This window comes from Papilio machaon, chromosome 28 (genome assembly GCF_912999745.1).
Source record: "Papilio machaon chromosome 28, ilPapMach1.1, whole genome shotgun sequence".
NCBI lineage: Eukaryota > Metazoa > Arthropoda > Insecta > Lepidoptera > Papilionidae > Papilio > Papilio machaon.
The window spans coordinates 3,620,538-3,637,696 of record NC_060013.1 but is presented as its reverse complement, the minus strand read 5'-3'; the positions used below and the strand labels follow the sequence as shown (position 1 = coordinate 3,637,696).

At 35.8% G+C, this 17,159-nt stretch overlaps 1 protein-coding gene across 1 annotated transcript; it reads left to right on the top strand.

The window, feature by feature from the left end:
* The first annotated feature begins 1,505 nt into the window (after window positions 1-1,505).
* Window positions 1,506-4,329, top strand: LOC106709416 (acyl-CoA Delta(11) desaturase). The gene is made up of 4 exons (XM_045685024.1): window positions 1,506-1,519; window positions 2,170-2,370; window positions 2,758-3,094; window positions 3,497-4,329. Exons 2-4 carry the CDS (start codon window positions 2,178-2,180, stop codon window positions 3,975-3,977), a joined length of 1,011 nt encoding a protein of 336 aa, XP_045540980.1. The 5' UTR covers window positions 1,506-1,519; window positions 2,170-2,177; the 3' UTR covers window positions 3,978-4,329.
* The last annotated feature ends 12,830 nt before the right edge of the window (window positions 4,330-17,159 follow it).

Genomic DNA, 17,159 nt, shown 5'->3' with positions numbered 1-17,159 from the left:
ATAAGCTATTTATTACGTTCGTTTTTAATTCCGCACGGACGGAGCCACGGGCGACAGCTAGTTAATATTATAAATGCGAATGTTTAGATTGATGGATGGATGTTTTTTTAAAGATATCTCAGGAACGACTCAACGGAAATAATGAAAAGAATATTGTAAATCGTACAATCACGAGCGGAGTTACGAAGTAAAACAAAAAAACACACAAACTAATTGAGAACCTCCTCCTTTTTAAAGTATGTTAAAAAAATTACACGATTCAAAATACAAACAAATAAATTGTACATTTACGAGAAACAAATGAAAAAAGCGATCACTAGGAAAAGCTGATTATGTTTTGAAAAGGCATCCTTATCAAGTAAAACATATTTAATAACTGCTAATTACAAAGAGGAAATCGTTTGTTTCTTTGCATTGAATAGGCTCCGATTACTACGGAGGCTATTTGTACTCGTACAATTTGAAATATTCTTTCACAACAGGGAAGCTACATTAAATGCGGCTTACATCATCATCAGCTCTATACGTCCCCACTGAGGGGTTCGGAGTCTACCCCAAGTTAGGTGTGACTAGGTCATAGTCAACCATAACCCAGTGCGGGTTGACTTCACACATATCTTTGAATTTCTTCTCAGATATGTGCAGCATCACGACGTTTTCCTTCACCGTAAGAACGTCGGATAAATGTACATATGTTAATCGAAAAATACATTGGTACATGGCGGGATTCGAACCCAGGACCTGCCGATTGCAAGTCAAATGCCATCGACGCACTTATATAAGCTATATTTATCACCAGTTTTTTTATCCGCACAAAGTCGCGGGCGACTGTTATTATTTTATATTTCATGAATTAAAGATCACACCAGTGATCCCAAACTTATTTTTCTTTTTTTATATCATAAGGTGGCAAACGAGCAAACGGCCACATGGATTCACCGCAATAGCGAGGCGACCGTTGCCCATAGACACCCGCAAATGCAGATGCGTTGCCTACCTTTAATTAACGGAGAAGGGGGCGCACAGACAGAGAATATTTCTCATTCCTATGCGTCCCCTTTTCCGCCAAATCCACTTCCCCTGCCCATCCTTTCCTATAAGAAAAGGATGGGAAGGGAAAGAGGACAAAAATGAGGCCTCCAGTACCACACTCATCAGACGAAAAGCGGGATTGCTTCCACTTCACGCCTGTCTTCTGTGTGGTCGTGGTATTGCACTGAATGAGGCCAATTCATGCACCCAACAAATATTGTTGTTGCGGGATCTACCACTGTTGCATTACTTATTTTAACATGAATGAATACGAGCGCAAAACATAACCCATTTAAGTGTAGGAAAAATCGTACATCGGGTTTTAACCGTTGTGTGTGTGAAACAAGCCTTACCACAAAATTACACGTGTACATATAGTATATGTGAATTAATTATTTAAATTGAATTTAACAAAATACATATATATATCTAAAAGCATTAACACGTTTTAGTTTGCGAATTTCCTTCGATGAAAGAGGTTGGCAAGGTTAGTTTCAATTTTTATTTATTAATTGCTTTATGCAATTCTTTACATTAAGGCCCTTCGTATACAAGGCAAGGTACATTAAGGTAAAACAACTTTCGCATTACAATGACAGAGGTTCGTACACAGCGTGCGTCGCCGACATTTCTATCTCTCATCGCCAAAGATAGTCGCAACCAGTTTGTCAAGAACAACGAGAGAAAAGTCGCTGTATTTTTAAGATAGTGGAGCTAATTTATAAGGCCTAATATCCTTGTTTGTCTTTAGCATTTCATTGTAAACATTAAATGATGTTTCATCGAAATGGATAGGAGATAAGTAACCTCGAACACAACGTTTGATGCAAATGTCCGAGCAGTCATAAAGTTTGGATACCACTATACCAATAGTTTGAATTTTGAACTTTGTAATATTATTCGGTGTGATGTACTCAGACAAGGTCATGGTCTTAAGAACTAAGCTATTGTAATACTTGTGTTAAAATTCAAACAATTCTCTAATCAGTCGGTAGTGACAATTTCAGTATGTAATAATTAAATTAATCTAACGTTCGCCATACACGGACCGCAGTTTGCAGTCCAATCGACAAAACTACTGCTTGACCTTGAAACTGTAGACATCAACTTCTAAACTCTTACATTTATTACTTTCAGTTACAAGTATGACTCCGAATCCAAATAAAAGTTCTTTGGAGGAATTTCACCTACAAGTGAAGAGATCTGTAGTGAGTGAAAAACCTGAAAAAATTGAAATTGTATATGTGAATGTTTTTATATACGCTGCTTACCACCTTTTTGCTATATATGGATTGTATCTATCCTTTACATCTGTTAAATGGCCTACTATTTTATTAGGTAAGTAAAAGCAGGGAATTCTGCGTATAGGCTGATGAGTGTGCGTGCAGGTGCACGCACACTCATCAGCCTAAATTTTAATTCTCTTCCCCTTCCCTCCCTTTTCTTAAGAGCGTGGGAAGGGGAAGAGGAATTGACGGATTAGGAGATACTTAGGAAAGGAAAATATTATCTAGCCATGCGTGCCATCCTCCGTCGATCAAAGATAGGCAACGATGTCTATGGTCAGAGGTACAAAGGTCCTTTTCTATCCATCTACTCCTCTGTCGATTCTATCTCCCCTTCTCTTACTATAAAAGGGTGAGATAGGAAAGTGTAATATGTTGGCTAAATTGTGATTATTCTCAGATTTGTCGGAATACGATTTAATGCAATCTCTGTTCTCAGGTGTTATACTCTGGACTCTCTCAATCCTCGGCACAACAATGGGTTCGCACAGACTATGGAGTCACAGAGCTTACAAGGCTAAATTACCTCTACAAATATTGTTAATGATCTGTACATCTATAGCTTGCCAGTTAACTAGTTACAATTGGGTTAGAGATCACAGAATGCATCACAAATATTCTGATACGAACGCCGACCCTCATAATGCTAAACGAGGGTTCTTCTTCTCTCATATGGGATGGCTGTTTATTAAAAAACATTCCGAAATGAAACGATTAGGGAATACAATTTATATGGACGATGTTCACAGTAATCCTGTACTAATGTTCCAAAAGAAGTAAGTAAATAAGAAAAATATTGAATTTTAGTTTTATCGTCGATTTGTCTGTGTGTTTGTGCGCGCTAACCTCAAAAACGGCTAAGCCGTTTTGAATGTGGTCTACATTAATATATTATGGTATACTTCACTTAAAATTTAGTATTTGTTTCATCACTATTAGTGAATAAATAAAAAGGTTATGCTAATTAAAATTAATTTTGGATTTCTTCGAATAATGGACCTAGTACGAATGTTGGCAACAAACGCCTACGATATGAAAGTCAATTATATCAAAATTTTTAGTGAAATTTACGTCCGACAGCGTGCACAAATTTTAGTCGATGACGATACTATGGCATTTGTCACATAATTTCGTACTAGAGCCCACAGGACTTCTATTAATGACATTATTTATTTCAGATATGCAATACCATTCATGGGATCACTGTGCTTCATAATTCCAGTGTTAATTCCTATGTACTTCTGGAATGAAACCTTCGCTAACGCCTTTAATTTCAACATATTAAGATTTATTCTTGGCGTTCATTCCATTTGCTCCATAAACAGTTTTGCACATTTATGGGGAAGTAGACCTTATGATGAGAATATAATGCCGGTGGAAAACATGGGAGTATCTCTAGTTACATTAGGAGAGGGCTTCCATAATTACCATCATTCATTCCCATGGGATTACAAAGCAGGAGAACTTGGTAATAACTGGTTGAACTTAAGTACATCGACTATCGACTTCTTCGCTAAGTTAGGATGGGCTTACGATCTTAAGACTGCGTCAGGTGAGGTAGTGGACGCTAGGATTAAAAGAACTGGTGATGGAACCTATAAAAGAGAAAGCTTTAAAGAAAACGACAGAAGAAAGAAAGAAAAGAACATAGGACATTGAAGAATAAATTTTAATATCGTGATATCGACTGTGGGTTTTGATTATTGTTGTAAAAGAACTATTTGTTATCTAAAAATAAAAATAAAAAACCCGACTGACTTTACCCTAGAACACTCAGGGGAAGAAAAATAATCAAATAAGACCTCTTTCGTCAAAATCAGTTCAGTCGTTTACGCTACAGGATGTTACAATGATATTGAAAAACGAGCACATGAAAGTATACGAGAAAACATCCTGTGTCAGTCGTTTAATACCTGTGGTTATATTTGATAGAATTTCCCCTGACTTTTGATGTTTTAATACTTAGCTGTACAAAAGCTAATCATAAAATTGTGTATTTAACTAAATATAACAAGAAATGTTTTTAATTATAAGATATAATTATATATAACATATTATTCATAGTTTTTACACCATATGCTATATTCAAGCTAAATAAACTATTTTATATTTGAACTTGAATATTTAAAAATGTTGTTGCAAATGAATAAATACCATTATATGTTACTTAAATAAAACACACAGATTTTTTTCTAAAAAAAAATTGCTTTCATTACCCGATTCTTTAAGATCAGAGATAAATCTTATCCATATTTCCATACATTTCAATATAAAACATATTGATTATTTTACTCAATATTAATATTAAGGGTTACAAGAAATTATGTGAAATTTAAATAAATAAAAATAATTTAAAAATGATTAGTTAAATAACCAATAAGTTTTTTGCCGCAATAAAACTACAGGCGCTATATTTTCATTTAAATTTCAGATCCGCACACTGAACTTTCGGAATGCATTACAATATCAATGTCAAAAGTCTCAATAAAATTATATCATTTCCTATAATTTCAACTAGCTTTTGCGCGTGAATTTATCCGCGTGAAAAAAAAAAAATTTTTGCGAAAACTAATTCAACTGTTTCCTGTTATCGTCTGACATAATCGAAGATCTTTTAATGTCTAATTTGATTTCTTACCCTTTTTTGGATGAAATCGACAGTGTAATGTGCTATTTCTATAGAACAAGACGTTTTATTATCAGACTAGCTGTGCCCGCGACTTCGTCCGCGTGAAATACTATTTTGGGTAGCATTTTTTTTGGGCTAATTATTTTATTTAACCAACGTGCTATGCTTTGATGTATGTAGAAGAACATAGAAAGAGGTGTGGCCGGACCGCGCCAAATGTAGGTCCTGGGTCTCTGCCTACCCCTCTGGGTTACGGGTCGTGAATTATGTTGTTGTTGTGGTTTTTACTTAAACTTATAAAAAATGCCAAAAAATATGAAACTTACAAAATATTCACATAAACATCTTCCCATACAAACATTCATCCCCTATTCCGTTTTGTTACATTGTAACCTTGAGGGTATAACTTTTCCAAATTTAAAATGTCATATTTATTTATATCAAATCAGCAGCCTAAAAAATAAGTTTAAAGCTTCTAACTGTAAAAATGACGATACTTCCATACAAATTTCCACCCTCACTTTCAGCCTCTTATAACCCTTTTTTCGCGTTAAAAAGTAGGCTTTGTACTTCCTCAGGCTCTAGACTAAATATTGGTAAGGGTAACATCAAAACATATTAAACAAAACATTCACCAAAACCTTACATGTTGCCTAACAAAATTTCATCCCCTATTGTTATTTAGCACTCTTGGGGGCAAAAATTTTACAAAAATTTAATTTCCTATTTATTTATATAGAATTAGTAACCTCAAAAATAAGTTTCAAGCTTCTAACTGTAAAAATGACGATACTTTCATACAAATTTCCACCCTAACTTTCAACCCCTTACAAACCCTTTTTCGCGTTGTAAAGTAGTCTTTATCCTTTCTCGGGCTTTAAACTAAATATTTGTAACGGTAACAGCAAAACATATTGAACAAAACATTCAACAAAATCTAAAATATTCTCAAACAAAATTTCATCCCTAATTGTTATTTAGCACCCTTAAGAGTAAAATTTTTTCAAATATTGAATATTAATTTCTTTATATCAAATTAGCAGCCTCAAAAATAAGTTTCAAGCTTCTAACTGTAAAAAAAGACGATACTTCCATACAATTTTCCACCCCCTCTTTCAACCCCTTACAACCCCCTTTTCGCGTTAAAATGTAGCTTACGTCTTTCCTCAGGCTCTAGACTAAATATTGGCAAGGATAATAGCAAAACATATTAAATAAAACATACACCAAAACCGAGCATATTGCCAATCAAAATTTCATCCCCTATTGTTGTTTAGCACCCTTGGGGGTAAATTTTTTACAAAAATTTAATTTCATATTTATTTATATAGAATTAGCAACCTCAAAAATAAGTTTCAAGCTTCCAACTGTAAAAATGACGATAATTCCATACAAACTTACACCCCCACGTTCAACCCCTTGCAAACCCTTTTTCGCGTTAAAATGTGCCCTATGTCCTTCCTCAGGCTCTAGACTAAATATTGGTAAGGGTAATAGCAAAACATATTAAAGAAAACATTCAACAAAACCTCACATATTGCCAAACAAAATTTCATCCCCTATTGTTATTTAGCACCCTTGGGGGTAAAAATTTACAAAAATTTAATTTCATATTTATCTTTATCAAATTAGCAGCCTTGAAAATAAGTTTCAACCTTCTAACTGTAAAAATGACGATAATTCCATACAAACTTTCACCCCCACTTTCAACCCCTTCAAACCCTTTTTTCGCGTTAAAATGTAGCCTACGTCTTTCCTCAGGCTCTAGACTAAATATTGGTAAGGGTTACAGCAAAGCATATTAAACAAAACATTCACCAAAACCGAATATATTGCCAAACAAAATTTCATCCCCTATTGTTATTTAGCACCCTTGGGGGTAAAATTTTTCCAAAAATTTAATTTCATATTTATCTTTATCAAATTAGCCTTGAAAATAAGTTTCAACCTTCTACCTGTAAAAATGACGATAATTCCATACAAACTTTCACCCCCACTTTCAACCCCTTACAACCCCTTTTTCGCGTTAAAATGTAGCCTATGTCCATCCTCAGGCTCTAGACTATCTGTGTACAAAATTTCATTTAAATCGGTTCAGTCGTTTTTGCGTGAAAGCGAGACAGACAGACAGACAGACAGACAGACAGACAGACAGAGTTACTTTCGCATTTATAATATTAGTAAGGATTTAGTAAAAGGGACATGCTTTATACGAACTGACTACTTACGAGGTTGACAAGACGTTCATGTTTTACACGCGTATATAATTTTGTTTTATGTATGTGGGTTTGTATGTACGTAAATTCCATTGTGACGGTCTAGATCTAGAGCATAAGCGCAGTCGTATTCAACAGTGGTAGAATCCACAACAAACGGTGAAATACCACTACCTCACAGAAGAGGGGCGTGAAGAACACGTAATTGCTCGTACAATTTGATGAGTGTCGTGCAAAATGTGTGATTTCAGTCATTTTCTTTTCCACATACTTTCCTAATAAGGTTTAAATGGGAAGGGGAATCGGACTCGACGGAGGATGGGACATGTAGGAATATAATCTTTCTATACATCCCCATTTGTTTATTGTTAAGATATATATGGGCCGCGATCGTTTGCCACCGTTTACTTTACTAGAAAAAAACAATATTGACAAGTGAAATCTCATTCGAGGTGTGATTCGTCTTTTTACCCTGAGCTGAGTGTTATTTAAGTTTTTCTTGATATTTAAAAGCAGGCACTACACTAAGCGTCACAAAAATCGCACCTCTCTGAGTTTGCGCGAAAAATGGCTGTAATGGCTAGAAACTAATATAAATATTGGTATGTTTGAAATGGGTATTTGATTAATAAAGTAAATCATTAAAACATTTATAATTAAGGAGCGTCAAAAATAAACACTGTTAAATGCTCGTTAGTAAGGACGCTAGTTACACCACCTAAAAAGGGGATAAAAGGGTCGATCTGGATGAAATATGGGTCAGTCGTAATTTAAACTTTGCAGTGAACACACGTGAACAAGTAACCCAAGTAAGAACAAGTAAAGATGGACTCCAGCTCTGAAGAAGCCGCTCAAGTGATTGCCCTATTGCAGTCGGGGATGCGGCAGTGTGACATTGCTCGACAGTTGAACTGTCCCGTTTTTCAGTTCGACGGGTGTTCCAACGTTTTCAGCAGACTGGTGGTTATGTTAGAAAACCGGGATCTGGAAGAAAACGGTCCACATCAGAAAGAGATGACCGTTTCATCGTTACGACATCTTTACGAAACCGTTTTACAAATGCTGTTGAGTTGCAACAACAGCTTCGATCAACTCGGAGAAGATCTGTGAGCGTTTCTACGATAAGAAGAAGGTAACACGAAAAGAGTTTAACAGCCCATAGACCTGCTAAAGGTCCAAAACTTACTGCACAGCATCGCAGAGATCGCCTAGAGTTTGCTCGCAATCATTGCGAGTGGACTCTAGAACAGTGGCGGACCGTACTCTTCTCTGATGAGACGAGGGTCTGTCTCTTCTGCAATGACAGACGTAGAAGGGTCTACAGAAGACAGGGGGAGATGTTCACACAACCCTGCTTCGAAAAATCTGTCGAATACGGTGGTGGCTCGTAAATGTTTTGGGGCAGCATTTCCGTCGACGGGAAAACGGAACTTATGTGCGTTTCCCGGACTCTGGGTGGCCGTGGGCAAGAGTCATAAAATGCTGGTCGGTACATTACTGAAATCCTGGAGCAACATGTGGTCCCTATGCCGGTTATGTCGGTGATGGATTCATGTTAATGCATGATAATGCTCGTTGCCACACCGCGGCTATTGTACGGGATTATTTACAGGAGGTCGATATCCCTGTTATGCATTGGCCAGCACGAAGTCCAGACCTTAACCCAATAGAACATCTCTGGGATGACCTAAAACGGCGCGTGCGAGCTCGAGATCCAGCTCCAACCACTCTTCAAGAGCTCCAAGACGCGGTACTTGAAGAGTGGGAACAAATACCCCAAGAAGCTGTTGCGACCCTTGTAAGGTCCATGGAAGCCGTTGTCAAGGCAAGACGGGGTAACACTAGTTTTTAAGAACTTTTTTTGTTATTATTAAGTTTTTTTAAAATTATTAATTTGCAAATTTGTACATACCCTGTCTTTTTCTTTAATTTCTCTTTCGTCTCGTTATAAATGTAAAAATCAATTTCGAATCAAAACCCAACATTGCCATTGGCCTGTTATGTTAAAATAGTATTTAAATTATTTTTTTCGGATGTGCGATTTTTTTGACGTCGAGTGTAGTTATTCGATTTTGTACATACAGACAGTACGATATGAATTTGTTTGTAATATTTAACATTGGAATTACCAATATATTGGTATATAAATGAATTGTACTTCTCAATTTATTTCATAATATTGGTCTCAAAGCGTTGTGTGGTCGTATGGTGAGTAATAATTTTTTTTTTAAATATTTATTAGTCTATGTCAGTATGCAAATAAATTGATTATTATTATTATTATTATGGAATTATGTAGTCTTTTAATTGTGAAAGAATTTTCAAAATCGCTTCAATTGTTTTTTAGTATATATTTGATACAAAAATTAACAATCCTTTACTATATAATCTTAATCTTACTAATATTATATGTGAATGTGAATGTTTATATGGATGTATGTTTGTTAGAAGTTATCTCCAGAACGACTCAACAGATCTTGATGAAATTTGTAAGATGTAGAACATAGTCTGGAAGAAAACATAGGCTTCTAATTAAGTTTCTTTTTTTAATTCCGCGCGGACGGAGTCGCGGGCGATAGCTTGAGATTTATATGTGCCTCATACAGTTTTAAGGAATTATTTTGATAAGTTTAATTAGATTTTAAATTCAAAAATAAATTATTTATTAGTGTAGTGTTATTAGTTACTCGTAGTGAACAAACAAGGGTCCGTGTAATTTTACTTTTCACGTATTTTTTACACTTGCTATTTGTTTATATCATAAGGTGGCAAACGAGCAAACGGCCACCTGGATTCGCCGAAACAGCGAGGCGACCGTTGCCCATAGACAGATGCAGATGCGTTGCCTAGCTTTAATCAACTGAGAAGGGGACATTTCTCCTTCCTATGCGTCCCCTCTTCCGCTAAATGCACTTCTCCTTCCTATCCTTTTCCTAATAAGAAAAGGGTGGAAAGGGAAAGAGGACTAAAATTAGGCCTCCGGTACCACACTCATTAGACGAAATGCGGAATTGCTTCCACTTCACGCCTGTTTTCTGTGTGGTCGTGGTACGTGGTACTGAGGGAGGCCAATTCGTGCACCCAACAAATATTGTTGTTGCGGGATCTACCACAAAATTTAACCTTGTTTCAAATCGCATTAGGTTTAATTTTATTTGAGATATATAATCTGCTCTACTCTCCGCCCAGGTATGTGTACACGGATTCTTTTTTTGCCTGCATCTTTGTTTGTGCGTAATAAGGATTACTTGGTAGTCTATGTGCTATTAAATGCAGTGGAAAGTTACGCTAAATTTCATTGAATCGACGAATAAATATCCTGTATATATATTATATAAAATTACCCTTTCACCGAAAATAATGTTTTGTTGTGAATGACATTGACATCCTCAGGGTTTCGACTGTTGTAAAACTTGTTTGTTGTTTTCAATTTCAATAACAAGAAATAAAAATGACATATCTATCGTAGCAGTAATTATTATCCTTATATAGGGTTTTCCAAACTACCTGATAACGTTTTTTCCAAAATAAAACGGAAACTATTTAATGTATATCAAAAACTTTAGACTTTGCTCATATGGCCACCGTGGGTACGTTTGCAGCGGTGGATTCTTTGGACCAAATTTTCCATGACTCGGCCACACATTTCGGCCTAAACGGCTGCTATTTCGCGTTCAATGTTGGCTTTGAACTCTTCCAACGTCTTCGGCTTATTAGCACAGAACAATGTTTTGACGTATCCCCAAAGAAAAAAATCTAGAGGAGTTAAATCGCACAAACAAGGAGGCTAATCGACTGGTTCATTTCTCGAGATAACACGCTCATCAAACTTGTTCTTCAATAATTCTATTGTAACGTGTGCTGTGTGGCGCCGTCCTGTTGAAACCACAAACTGTCTAAATCCACATATTTCAATTCGGGCCAAAAATAATCTATAATCATGGCGAGATATTTTTTTTTCTTTAGTAAATTTTTAAGATTTGCAGACATTGTTCGTTCGTATATTTCACCATGTTGAAAAGTCTATTCAATAAACTAACAGTAACAGTTCCATGTTAAGTGAAAAGGTGCATTCACAAACTAAATTCTAAATTGTCAAGTCCCTATTGGAAAAACCCTTTATTAACGGCGGAATTCAATATTCGAACTCAAATAAATAAATAAAAAAAATAAAAAAATAATTTTTTCTATCCGTGGTTTGGTGGTTTGATATTTCGTTTTTAAACCACATATTTTTTTTAATTTTTACTTCGGTCTTTTAATATTACACTCATTTGCAAAAAAAAACGAGTAACTGTTTTAACTAAACTGACTACCTAATTAGCTTTCGTTTTATTCTTTGACAAATTTAACTGCGATTTTATAGTTTAATTTTTTTGTTCTGAATTCTAATAACAGATTTTTCATTGTTAACATGATGAAGGTAAAAAAAACGGAATCTATACGATTAAATGAAATTTGAAGATCGTGATTCTAAAGAGTCGTTGGCTCAGGGGCTAAGCACTTGACTTGCAATCTTCAGGTCCTGGGTTCGAATCCCGTCATGTACCAATGTTTTTCGATTTTCGATTTACATGTATACACTTCACCATCGTTCTTACGGTGAAAGATGCATCGTGTTGTTTTCTTCTTTACTTCACTACCTTAAAGCTGTAGACATCAACTTGTAGCCCGTGTATCTAATCTCTTACATTTATTACTTTCAGTTACAAATATGACTCCGAATCCAAATAAAAGTTCTTTGGAGGAATTTCACCTACAAGCGAAGACATCTGTAGTGAGTGAAAAACCTGAAAAAGTTGAATTTGTATATGTGAATGTTTTTATATACGCTGCTTACCACCTTTTTGCTATATATGGATTGTATCTATCCTTTACATCTGTTAAATGGCCTACTATTATATTGGGTAAGTAAGAGTAGGGAATTCTGCGTATAGGCTGATGAGTGTGCGTGCAGGAGGCTTAAATTTCAATTCTCTTCCCCTTCTCTCCCCTTTCTTAAGAGTATGAAAAGAGGAATTAACGGATTAGGAGATACTTAGGAAAGGAAAACATTATCTAGCTGTCCGTACCCTCACCTGATTAAATGTAGGCAAGGCATCTGATGGTAAAAAGATATTCCCTTTCCTATTCATCCACTCCTCTGTCAATTCTATCTCCCCTTCTCTTACTATAAAAGGGTGAGATGTGAAGGTGTAATATGTTGGCTAAATTGTGATTATTTTCAGATTTGTCGGAATACGACTTAATGCAATCTCTGTTCTCAGGTGTTATACTCTGGACCCTCTCAGTCCTCGGCACAACAATGGGCTCGCACAGACTATGGAGTCATAGAGCGTACAAGGCTAAATTACCTCTACAAATATTTTTAATGATCTGTACATCTATAGCTTGCCAGTTAACGAGTTACAATTGGGTTAGAGATCACAGAATGCATCACAAATATTCTGATACGAACGCCGACCCTCATAATGCTAAACGAGGGTTCTTCTTCTCTCATATGGGATGGCTGTTGATTAAAAAACATTCCGAAATAAAACGATTAGGGAATACAATTTATATGGACGATGTTCACAGTAATCCTGTACTTATGTTCCAAAAGAAGTAAGTAAACAAGAAAAAATATTGAACTTTCGTTTTACCGTCGATTTGTTTGCGAGTTTGTTTTTTCTCAAAAACAGCTACACCTTTTTGAATGTCGTCTACATTCTATAAAAAGGTTAACTTCAATTTAAAGTACTAGTACTTATTTCGTCGTATTAGTGAGTGGGCAAAAAAGTTATGACATTTTTATGAGAGAGAATAAATTTAGTATGAGATCTTTAGTTTACGCCCGATATGGGACTGCTCAAATGCAAATTTCTCAATGACGATACGATGGCGCATAGATTCGTTCTAGACCAGTGTTTCCCAAGGCGGGGCGTACGCCCCACCTGGGGGACATTTAGATATAGAGGGGGGCAATTCGGAGATTTAAAAACTTAAGGCTACATCTTTACAATGATAGCCAGTGCTAAAAAGTACATAAAAACATTTTAGAGACAAAAATCCATTGCATTTAAACTATTTATATGTGTTTTCGTGTTTAAAAATTTAAATGAAATTGATCTAGTCAGCCAAAAGTAGTATTTAATTATTTCTCTAACATTGTAAATTTAGGCCTCGAGACAAATTTATTTCTAAACAAAATTTATAAGGGGGCAATAGTCATGTTCATCCTGAAAAATGGGACATGGATCCAAAATGGTTGGGAAACACTGGTCTAGACCCATAGGATTTTTATTAATGACATTATTTATTTCAGATATGCAATACCATTCATGGGTTCTCTGTGTTTCATAATTCCGGTGTTAATTCCTATGTACTTCTGGAATGAAACCTTCGCTAACGCTTTTAATTTCAACATACTAAGATTCATTCTTGGCGTTCATTCCATTTGCTCTATAAACAGTTTTGCACATTTATGGGGAAGTAGACCTTATGATGAGAATATAATGCCGGTGGAAAACATGGGAGTATCTCTAGTTACATTAGGAGAGGGCTTCCATAATTACCATCATTCATTCCCATGGGATTACAAAGCAGGAGAACTTGGTAATAACTGGTTAAACTTAAGTACATCGACTATCGACTTCTTCGCCAAGTTAGGATGGGCTTACGATCTTAAGACTGCGTCAGGTGAGGTAGTGGAAGCTAGGATTAAAAGAACTGGTGATGGAACTTATAAAAGAGAAGTCTTTAAAGAAAACGACAGAGGAAAGAAAGAAAAGAACATAGGACATTGAAGAATAAATTTTAATATCGTGATATCGACTGTGGGTTTTGATTTTTTTAAAAGAACTATTTGTTATCTAAAAAAAAAGAAAACCTGTCTTTACCCTAGAACACTCAGTTGAAGAAAAAGAATCTAATAAGACTTCATTCGTCAAAATCAGTTCAGTCGTTTACGCTACAGGATGTTACAATGATATTGAAAAACGAGCACATGAAAGTATACGAGAAAACATCCTGTGTCAGTCGTTTAATACCTGTGGTTATATTTGATAGAATTTCCCCTGACTTTTGATGTTTTAATACTTAGCTGTACAAAAGCTAATAATAAAATTGTGTATTTAACTAAATATAACAAGAAATGTTTTTAATTATAAGATATAAATATATGTTACTTAAATAAAACACACAGATTTTTTTCTAAAAAAATAATTCTTTCATTACCCGATTCTTTAAGATCAGAGATAAATCTTATCCATATTTCCCTACATTTCAATATAAAACATATTGATTATTTTACTCAATATTAATATTAAGGGTTACAAGAAATTATGTGAAATTTAAATAAATAAAAATAATTTAAAAATGATTAGTTAAATACCTAATAAGTTTTTTGCCGCAATAAAACTACAGGCGCTATATTTTCATTTAAATTTCAGATCCGCACACTGAACTTTCGGCATGCATTACAATATCAATGTCAAAAGTCTCAATAAAATTATATCATTTCCTATAATTTCAACTAGCTATTGCACGTGACTTTATACGCGTGAAAAAAAACTAACTATAATTTTTGTGAAAATTAATTCAACTGTTTCCTCAGACATAATCGAAGATCTTTTAATGTCTAATTTGATTTCTTACCCTTTTTTGGATGAAATCGACAGTGTAATGTGCTATTTCTATAGAATAATACATTTAATTATCAGATTTAGTAAAAGGGACTTGCTTTATTACTATACGAACTGACTACTTACGAGGTTGACAAGACGTTCATGTTTTACACGAGTATATAATTTTTTTTATGTATGTAAATTCCATTGTGACGGTCTAGATCTAGAGCATAAGCGCAGTCGTATTCAACAGTGGTAGAATCCACAACAAACGGTGAAATACCACTACCTCACAGAAGAGAGGCGTGAAGAGAACATAATTGGTCGTACAATTTGATGAGTGTCGTGCAAAATGTGTGATTTCAGTCATTTTCTTTTCCACATACTTTCCCAATAAGGTTTAAATGGGAAGGGGAATTGGACTCGACGGAGGATGGGACATGTAGGAATATAATCTTTCTGTAAATCCCCATTTGTTTATTGTTAAGATATATACGGATCGCGATCGTTTGCCACAGTTTATTTTACTAGAAAAAAACAATATTGACAAGTGAAATCTCATTCGAGGTGTGATTCGTCTTTTTACCCTGAGCTGAGTGTTATTTGGGTTTTTCTTGATATTTAAAAGCAGGCACTACACTCGGCGTCACAAAAAACGCACCTCTCTGAGTTTGCGCGAAAAATGGCTGTAATGGCTAGAAACGAATTATATATATTGGTATGTTTGAAATGGGTATTTGATTAGCTTTACATTATTAATAAAAAAATCATGAAATCATTAAAACATTTATCATTATAGAGCGTCAAAAATAAACACTGTCAAATGCTCGTTAGTAAGGACGCTAGTTACACCACCTAAAAAGGGTATAAAAGGGTCGATCTGGATGAAATATGGGTCAGTCGTAATTTAAACTTTGCAGTGAACACACGTGAACAAGCAACCCAAGTAAGAACAAGTAAAGATGGACTCCAGCTCTGAAGAAGCCGCTCAAGTGATTGCCCTATTGCAGGCGGGAATGCGGCAGTGTGACGTTGCTCGACAGTTGAACTGTCCCGTTTTTCAGTTCGACGGGTGTTCCAACGTTTTCAGAAGACTGGTGGTTATGTTAGAAAACCGGGACCTGGAAGAAAACGGTCCACATCAGAAAGAGATGACCGTTTCATCGTTACGACATCTTTACGAAACCGTTTTACAAATGCTGTTGAGTTGCAACAACAGCTTCGATCAACTCAGAGAAGATCTGTGAGTGTTTCTACGATAAGAAGAAGGTTACACGAAAAGAGTTTAACAGCCCATAGACCTGCTAAAGGTCCAAAACTTACTGCACAGCATCGCAGAGATCGCCTAGAGTTTGCTCGCAATCATTGCGAGTGGACTCTAGAACAGTGGCGGACCGTACTCTTCTCTGATGAGACGAGGGTCTGTCTCTTCCGCAATGACAGACGTAGAAGGGTCTACAGAAGACAGGGGAAGAGGTTCACACAACCCTGCTTCGAAGAATCTGTCGAATACGGGGGTGGCTCGTGTATGTTTTGGGGCGGCATTTCCGTCGACGGGAAAACGGAACTTATGTGCGTTTCCCGGACTCGGGGTGGCCGTGGGCAAGAGTCATTAAATGCTGGTCGGTACATTACTGAAATCCTGGAGGAACATGTGGTCCCGTATGCTGGTTATGTCGGTGATGGATTCATGTTAATGCATGATAATGCTCGTTGCCACACCGCGGCTATTGTACGGGATTATTTACAGGAGGTCGATATCCCTGTTATGCATTGGCCAGCACGAAGTCCAGACCTTAACCCAATAGAACATCTCTGGGATGACCTAAAACGGCGTGTGCGAGCTCGAGATCCAGCTCCAACCACTCTTCAAGAGCTCCAAGGTGCGGTACTTGAAGAGTGGGAACAAATACCCCAAGAAGCTGTTGCGACCCTTGTAAGGTCCATGAAAGATCGCATGGAAGCCGTTATCAAGGCAAGACGGGGTAACACTAGTTTTTAAGAACTTTTTTTGTGTTTATTAAGTTTTTTTTTAAATTATTAATTTGCAAATTTGTATTATACATACCCTACCCTGTCTTTTTCTTTAATTTTTCTTTCGTCTCGTTATAAATGTAAAATTCAATTAAAATCCCTGAAAGCTAATGAAATTACCTTTCGAATGATACCCTCAAACCACAACATTGCCATTGGCCTGTTATGTTAAAATAGTATTTAAATTATTTTTTTCGGATGTGCGATTTTTTTGACGTCGAGTGTAGTTATTCGATTTTGTACATACAGACAGTACGATATGAATTTGTTTGTAATATTTAACATTGGAATTACCTATATATTGGTATATAAATGAATTGTACTTCTCAATTTATTTCATAATATTGGTCTCAAAGCG